General features: G+C 40.0%; 1 protein-coding gene across 2 annotated transcripts in view; it reads left to right on the top strand.

Moving 5' to 3' along the window:
- LOC107694180 (PRKC apoptosis WT1 regulator protein-like) overlaps nt 1-8,807 on the top strand; it is a 95,104-nt gene extending 86,297 nt beyond the window's left edge. For both annotated transcript variants that reach the window (XM_016493807.1, XM_016493808.1), the window contains exon 7: nt 7,552-8,807. In XM_016493807.1, the coding sequence (XP_016349293.1) occupies nt 7,552-7,638 (87 nt within the window). In that variant the 3' untranslated portion in view covers nt 7,639-8,807. The remainder of the gene's footprint in view (nt 1-7,551) is intronic.
- Nucleotides 8,808-9,215: the final 408 nt, after the last annotated feature.

Genomic DNA, 9,215 nt, shown 5'->3' with positions numbered 1-9,215 from the left:
AACCTCATGTCGTTCCAAACCCGTAAGACCTTCGTTCATCTTCGGAACACAAATTAAGATATTTCTGATGCATACCGAGAGCTCTCTGACCCTCCCATAGACAGCAAGGGTCCTTACACGATCAAGGACTTTATTCAATAATTCGTTTCCTCCGCGTCACCCTAGCGCCATTTTGGAGACCATCCACTTAATGACAAAATTTTCATTTTTGGGTGAACTATCCCTTTAAATACTCAGGCTGCTAATTTTGTCGCAGCTGAAAACACCTCATCAACCAATGGCGCACCACCGAAAACCGTGACCGCACTCACCCGATTCCAATCATCTGCTCGTTACTACACGGCCCTATCCGCTGGGGCCCTCAGAAACTGGCACTATGGTACTGCTTTCATGCCGTGTTCTAAATATGACTCGTGTCAAATCTTTGACAGCTCAAATCAAATGGCCACCACAACTAATTCATTGGCTTCTTTTGGCCTCATTTCTCATCTTTTGGGAGCCTCTGACACATAAATACACACACACACACACACACACACACACACACACACACACACAGTCTGGTCAGCTATCCTAGGTCTCATTTGTTGGTCTGAAGTCTTGGCGTGACCATTAAATTAAAACTGAAATTGTAAAAATAAATAAATAAAATAATAAATGTTCCTTAAATCAACTTATTTACACACACACACACACACACACACACACACACATACTTGTATTTGTGGTTTACGGGGACTCTCCGTAGGCGTAATGGTTTTTCTACTGTACAGACCGTATATTCTATTGCCCTACACCAACCCTATACCTAAACCTACCCCTCACAGGAAACTTTCTGCATTTTTAGATTTGAAAAAAACTTAATTCTGTATGATTTATAAGCTTTTGTACCCGTGGGGCCCACAATTTAGGTCCCCACCGTGACGCCAGTGCCCATGAGTCTGTGTGTAGTCAGGTTTAAGTCCCCACCAGGATATATAAACCAGTACACACACACACACACAAACACGCAGACAGACAAACTGGGATCTGTTCTCATACATTCTGTAATAATCTTCACCATGGACAACAACACACTGCAATAGTACTTCTCATTGCATCACAGCTATGCATTAAACATTATTACTGTTTACTACACACACAGATTTCCCACATTGCCAAACTCTACTGACTCAGTAGTCCAGCCAGGGCAGTGTCTCACACTCTCTGTCACAGTCTACATTAGAACGCAGCTCTACTTTTAGGCTTTCTGCAAGGAATACACCCTGTAGGTGGTTCTCACCCTTGGATGTCAGGGCTGTTGTCTTTGTCTGAGATTGCAGTCTGTTCTCTCGCTTCCTTCCAACACAAACATAGCTTCAGAGGCCCGCGCCAACAAATACAGTCGGCTGCACCGGTGCCACACTCACATGGACCCCTCAAGTCTTTTCCTCGTGTGCCTGGTTTTTATGTTTCCTCCCTGTAATATATTAAACACATACACTAACAGGACAGAATACAAATATCAAGACAGAAACACTGTAAACTCAGTAGAGCTGTCGCGATTCATCTATTTTTTTTAGACTATTCGATTTTTTTAAATCCTCGACTTCATGTTGCTCGCGTCGACTAACCGGCAAAATACCGGACGTGGCGCATTTCATGGACGAGAATCCATAAAACACATTATTAGACTGTTTCCCAAGGCTTTATGATATATTAAACCCATTTAAAAATCATAATTAAGCATAATTGTGAATTCACAAATGCTACGATTTAATTAAATAATTATATGCGATGCAGTTCTAATACAGTATATGCGCTTTAATTATTTACATGCGTGTAGATTAAGTACGTGCGTCACACAGCGGCTCCGTTCACAATAGTTCCACAGGAACTGTTATCATTTACATGTGTGGAGCGTCTCAAACTCCATCTCTGCATGTTGTTGTGAGTTTGGGTTTATTATAACGTTCATCTGGGAACGCAACAAGCGCCATTTCATCAGATTTGTAAGGTAAATAATTTATAAATCCACGCAAACACAGGAGAATACATCATTATCTCGCGGTTTCAAAATAAAAGCTCAAACCCTCACTCTGAGTTTACACGTTTTGATGCCCACATATTCTTTTAATTACAGTGGCTATAGCATTTCTGTACTAAAGAAATGGCAAAATATTAAAGATTAAGTGGACATTTGAATTAAATGGTGCTTGGTCAATATTAAACAAGGATTAGATCGCACAGCAATGTGTAAAAACAATGGTCAGGCCGTTGGCGCCCTCTGCAGGCCATAAAATATTCTTAAGTGAAATTGTTGATTTTTTTGTGGGAAATTAATCGTTAAGATTAATCGATAAATTTCACACACACTGAAAACACCACATTTCTTTTAACAGTACACAACTACAAAAAACAACATGTTCTTTTCAAATGCTACATCTGGCTCTTAAACAGACACCTGCCTCACAAACTCCAGCATGTGTGCGCTTTATTTACGCTACAATTGGCCACACGCTCTGACACACATAAACCACACACAATACTTAATCCTTCAAATCTTCCATTACCCACTGTACATACAGTACTGTATACGCTTGGACAGATCAACACTGCAGCTCCGACAGCAGAACACTACCACCGCACATGTAAATATACTGGAGTATGACTAAAGTACAGAAAATATACTATAAATACACACTCTACAAAATGTTGGGTTAAATACAACCCAGCACATGGTAAAATATGGACAAACCCAGTAACTGGCTTGTTTAGACCCAGCAGTTCAGTTAAATGTTTAACCCCACATTCTGAGTAGTATTGTTCAAAAATTAATAGATGGTAATTGAGGCAAAAAATGAACCCATAGGTTGTAAATTACAAATTGGACGCATTATTACTAGATGCCTCGGTAACAATCCAAAGGTGCACATTTATTAAAGGGTTAGTTCACCCAAAAAGAAAAATTAGCCTGTGATGTACTCACCCTCGTGGCATCCTAGGTGTATATGACTTTCTTCTTTCAGACGAATCCAATCGGAGTTATATTAAAAATTGTCCTGGCCCCTCCAAGCCTTACAATGGGGGTAAGCAGGTGCTTTTTGTCAACAGTTCAGAAGACGTGAAATAAAGCGCGTGCATCCATAATGAAACGTACCTCACACGGCTCTGGGGAGTGAATAAAGGCCTCCTGTGGCGAATCCATGCGTTTTTGTAAGAAAAGTATCCATATTTCAAACGTAATAAACACTTTTCTCTCACTTCCGCTAACTGTCGTACGTGGAAGCCGTAGGATGCATGCGTCACATGTGTGCGTGCCTCTGAGATATGCTAGTCTCACGAGTTTGTTTATAGGAGCAAAGGAAGCAAAGTTTCCTTACTTAAGCAAAGGAAAACCAGTCTTCAAGTCTTTCTGTCAGCAGCACGTGTATCTGTCAAAGCATCTGATGGGGCAGACCCCTTTAAACTATACATGTTAACCGGTGTTGGGAGGTAACACATTACAAGTAACACGAGTTATGTAGTCAGATTAGTTTTTTCAAGTAACTAGTCAAATAAATGCATTACTTTTACATTTATAAGAAATTATCTGAGTTACATTTTTAAATAAGTAACGCAACTTCATTGTTTTCCCATTTATTTGTTGACAGCTCTCCTGTCCCTATGTTGAAAGAAATCAGGAGTAAGTGCACAGGCACTTTCTTCAGCCTGAGGCTTATTCATTTCACTTTTGCTGTGAAAGGGCCCTTACAGTTGCCAAAAAGATAGCTTTTGTGTTCTTTGTTATTAAAGGGGACATCGGACACCCATTTTCCACAAGTTGCTATGATACATAGGCTCATCATGAAACGTCTGCAAAATACAGCAACCTGTTTCGGTGCTTATCTCTTTAAATGATAATGAGCTGCTGCTCACTCCACCCCCTCTTCCTTTTTGGTGTGTTTGGTGGCGCATTACCATCAAAAACGAATCTAACCCACTGTGTCCTCAGTGACTCTGATGTCTGAGGGAAAATTAAGATTCTTGCATTCACTTCGATCCAACTTACAAGACACCTGCATTGTTTACAAGACATTGTTGCTACAGCTGCTCGAGCGCTGAGAAAATGGCAGATAGCGTACAACTGGCTGAGAGCTGAAATATGCTAATACAGTTGTGGGCAGGGCCTCAGCAGTATGGCATCATACGGTTCACAAAATCAAAACAGCTTGATAATTAACAGTTTAGGTTTTTTGGGGATTAAAAAATGAAGTGAATGGATTTTTATCATTGTAGGATGGTTGTGTCTACACACTGCTAAAGTCCTATTCGGACGGGACTAGTTTTACAGGGGGTCGTTAGAGAAATTTGTGTTTCACAGACGTACTTGGTGGTTTGAATCCCATCCGAATCTGCCACGTCTGTGTTTTTCTCACACAACCTCTGTAATAATTCCAGAGCAAATTACCTACCGTTTTTCAGCAAACTCAGTGATCCTCTGAGAAAACTAATCCCGTCCGAATGCGAATGTCTGTGATTGCCGGTGATATTTTTCTCACAACGCGTTTCCTTGTGTGTTTTGGCCAACGTGAATTATTGTAGATGCTCTTATCGTGCGCATGTTTGATATATTTGCCTCCCGGCAAAGAAATAATAAAAAATAAAAATAACAATAATAAAATCAAGAGCCAGATCACGTAAACTGTTAAGACTGGCTATTGTAATATCAGCGTCAGGTAAGATTACTCAAGTTCATTTCTGCACTCAATTACATAATATTTTAATTGCATATGTACCATTTATGAAAATGTATTTGTAGTAAAACTGAATATACTAATGGTAATCAATCCAAATGACTATACGCAATGCACGCATACAAATCGCGTGAGCTCTGAAACGCCCAGATGTACAAAACAGACCCTCCCACCTCTGTAATAAACACGGAGATGTTAGTCCCGTCCGAATTGGTGCATGAAAATCGCAGACGTCAGGTTATAAGAATCGAAACTCAAACGTAGTTTAAAAAACTAGTCCCGTCCGAATAGGGCTCATGACGCATTTATGTGCAAACACCATGTGAAACTAAAGTTTGCATCCAATGTCCCCTTTAAAAATAAATAAGCTAGCCCAGCTCAGGAGACAAAAAGTATCTAAGTATCAAAAAGTATCGATGTATTGCTTTCCATAAAAATAGTAACGCAATTATTTACTTTATTCTGGAGTAATGCAGTATTGTAATACATTAATTTTAAAAGCAACTTACCCCAACATTGCTGATAACTATATCTTACCAGTTATTTTAAAACCCTTAATATAAAGCATGTCTCATGGTTAGGACAAATTGGATTATGCACTTTCCCTGCAGCAGGTCGCTCTGTGTTCTCCACAAGATTTCAGATGCACTCATATAAGAACTACTACATATCAATATAAAAGGTATTGCCATTCAATGTCATTTAGAAATAAAATATCAATATGGCTGTGTTTACACTTGGCATTATCATGCGATCTCCGTGATCTGATCAAGCAGATCAGATCATCAGTCAATCAGGACACGGCGCGTTTACACTTGGCAACATCAGCTGACTTCTCGATCTGGATAACCGATCAGATCTTTATTTCCCGCGCAATATTTAAATAAGTCTGCGGTGCAAAGTCAACCTGAAGTGGTGGGTTTTCTTTTGAAAACTATTTTCAGTCGCGGGACATTTTACAAATTAAAATAAATGTACGAGTCTCACTAGCGCTCTGTTCTTCCGACAGATCGGGAGAGAGGGGGCGGCGTTTTGCGTGATGACGACCTGCGAATGCAGACACGATGGCTGGATTGTGTTTACATTACACTGAGATCCGATCACAATGCGTCCTCGACTACATCTGGACCAGGACACGTTGACCGGATAACATTCCGATCAGAAGCGCGTTTACACTTGTCTTTTCAATGTGTATGTAGACAACATCCGGACACAGGCATGTTAATGCCAAGTGTAAACGCAGCCTATATACCACCCAGCCCTAACGCATCAAAACTTTTCCGTTGTTACTTGAAAATGCTCTTCTATAAACACACCCTTAGTACACAGAATGTTGCCATGCGTTTGGACTTGCCATGCTATTGCCGTATGCTATCTGCAAACACAGCCTTTTTCCAGCTGTTAGACAGCCTGCTGTTGACATGCCCGATGAACTCTGCTTTAGAGTGCAGCGTGATGAAATCTTCACCACTTGCATGTAATTGACCTCAACAATCTACTCCATGTCTCTGCCAGAGTAGCATTAACCACACACAACACAGAAAATACTGCAACCTCAGTCTTTACACAACATTATTAATTTCACAATCACAATATATATATTTTTCCTTTCCTGGAAAAAAAAGTGCTACTTTTCATAGTTGTACACACAGCCTCCAGTTAAACATCATCTCAACCTTTGAGCTCATTTAAATGTGTGCTGCGAGTAATCCCGCCGACTGTCCGTCATCATTAGTGACTGAGGAAATTGTAAATGAAACTTGTCACTTTACAGCCAGCGCTTTTGATGAGTCGATAGCTTGTTTGCCGCTAATTGAACCTGCTAATGCTTCATTTGTTATTATTAATCCTGCTCCGGTACACAGGAGACCTGACAGACATGCTATGTTTTTACTTTCAATGATAGCAAAGTGCACAACGCCGACAAATAGGTAGTTGCGACAACAATTACGTTCTTTTGATAGTGTACGCTACAAGGGAAAAGGCCGTTGCTTAAAAAGTAGAACAGTTGCAGTGACCTTTACCATACCAACTTCCTCAATACACAACGCAATGACCTCCTAACACCTCCAACAAAACCACTCAATATTAAAGAACATACATAGTAGCATCTTAAAAATGTTCTATTTCAAGACATATGTGACCCTGGATCACAAAACCAGTCATAAGTAGCACGGGTATATTTGTAGCAATAGCCAAGTGGGGGGGGGACTTTAAAAAGTGCTCTTTCCCCATTTTTGAATGGTCACCATTGGCATGTAATGCAACAAAGATTTTACTACCAATCTCTGTGTAAAAATAATGATGCTGCCATTTTTCTGAAGTCATTTTAATCCCCTGTAATTTGGCTCTGAATCTCAGGTGAAAATTGTCATTTTGACCCCCTATACAAAATAGTGGATTACTCACTACATAAACGTTGATGACATTCAATGTTCTGGCTTTTATCACTATACATGTTTATCTTCAGGAAAAAATATTGACAAACTCAAAAAAAATTGAACCAGGGAAGTTTCTGAAATCCAGTTGATTTGACAAATAATCACCCATATTTCTGTATAATACATTTTTGTGCTACAAATATCATATTGTTAGCTTTGCGACACCCTAACGTCAACCTCTGTTGGAATCAATTGACAATCACAAGTCTCCTTTGTGCTTTGTGAGAAGTCTGTTATTTATGTGACAGTGTCACAGACTGTCTTTTGACCATGTAGGCCACAGATGACTTACACTTTGGAAAACAACTACTATATTCACTTTCATTTGTAAAAAACAAAGAAAAAAAATCCTTCGGTGAAATAACGCTTTCTATACATTTTGATGTGTTTTTCAGGATCTGGATGATATTGAAGATGAGAACGAGCAGCTCAAACAGGAAAATAAGACCTTGCTTAAAGTGGTCGGGCAACTCACCAGGTAGAACCCGGCGACCCGAGGATGGCTAAAATGGAGTCTGCGTCCCGCTGTGGCAGCCGGAGGGATTTGCTGAACGACGCCACCGCCGCTCGCCTCTGTCCTTTACGTGTTCTGCTCTGGTCTTACGTGTCTGTCCGTCTTGTCGTCGCTCTCTGGAAGAGAATGCATGCGCGCCTTGGGAAGGCTTCGAGAACCCGGACCTCTGGATGTCAAACCAAGCCACCCGACGCAGTGTTACTCGATGCCTCACGCTTTCACGGAGGTTGTCAAAAGGAACTCGCCTTCTATTTAATGTAAATGTGTGTAAATAGGCTGCGCTGACTGTTCTTTTAAGGCTTACGCAGGACAACGAAAAGAGGAAATGCCTTTGAATGTACATGGTGCGGCACCAAATTATTTTCTTTCTTTTCTATTTTTCTAGCTCAGAGGGTTTTTACATTCAAATCTCAAATTGCTCGAATCGCACTTTTAGGATATTTCAGCTTCAAGGGCTCCTCTATCAGTTAAAAGTGGCCTCAATTGCCTTTACATTTAAAGTCTGTCTCTTTAACACACATCATTACCTGTGAGTCCAAAAAGTGCCTGTTGTACAGGAGCCCACGTCTAAACTTATGGCCTCATTTTAAACTGGTTAACCGATCCTCCCTGGCAGTTGGCAGTACTAGGACCAATTCCGTGTTTTGGCCTCCGAGAGCGTAGCGCAATGAACGTGTCTCTGGCTTGGAGCTTGCAAATGCTGTAATGAATATTATCTGTTATTGTCTGATTTCTACATTTTACACGCTGTACAAATGTTTACAAGTTGTTTAAACTCTTGGTATCAATAGATGTAGCTATTCATCGTGTACGGTTAGCGCGACGTATAGCCTAGGCCGCTGCTGTGCGTTTTCAAAATAACCAAATCAATTGGAGACGTTAAGCACGTTCACATGGTCTCTGGTTGCCGATAAAGACGGCGATATGACATTTATTACTTTACGTTAAATTGCTATTGCAAGGTCACCACTTTAGGGGTTCATATCTACATCGATGCTAATCTACAATGCTAATGAAATGTATTCTGTAAAGTCATTTGAGGGGGTATCTTTTCTTTTTTCTTTTTTTTTTAGTGTGTATAGGGGTGGGAGATATCTGTATCCCACCGCTTTACATAATGCATGTACAGAAGATTGAATAAAATAAAAATCTTTCATGACATTTTTTTTTTTTTTTCCAGTAACTTTTTCCATTACTGTAATGAGGAAAAACTCTTTTAAAATCAGTAAAGAAAATGTATGGGTTTTTTATGTATAATTACTAGGGGTGTCCCTGACTAAGGATTTACAAAGTCGAATCGGAATTTTCGAATCTTGCCGATAGTCGACTGATAGTTGAATCATATGTTTGGGGGCGGGGCACAATACATTACAAAGAGTCAAGTCAGACAGTTTGACAGTCATAATTACTGACGTTAACACACAGGGAAAATATGTAACGGACGCCTCACAGATAGGAAAAGGGGGTAAATAATGTTTTATATTTTGATTAAAAGATAGTTAACAATTAATTGCGAAACCCTAAGAATTCCCAACAATTTTTTTT

The sequence above is a fragment of the Sinocyclocheilus anshuiensis genome, unplaced genomic scaffold, assembly GCF_001515605.1.
Source record: "Sinocyclocheilus anshuiensis isolate Anshui unplaced genomic scaffold, SAMN03320099.WGS_v1.1 scaffold1003, whole genome shotgun sequence".
NCBI classification, from domain to species: Eukaryota; Metazoa; Chordata; class Actinopteri; order Cypriniformes; family Cyprinidae; genus Sinocyclocheilus; species Sinocyclocheilus anshuiensis.
This window is presented reverse-complemented; position numbering and strand designations above follow the sequence as displayed.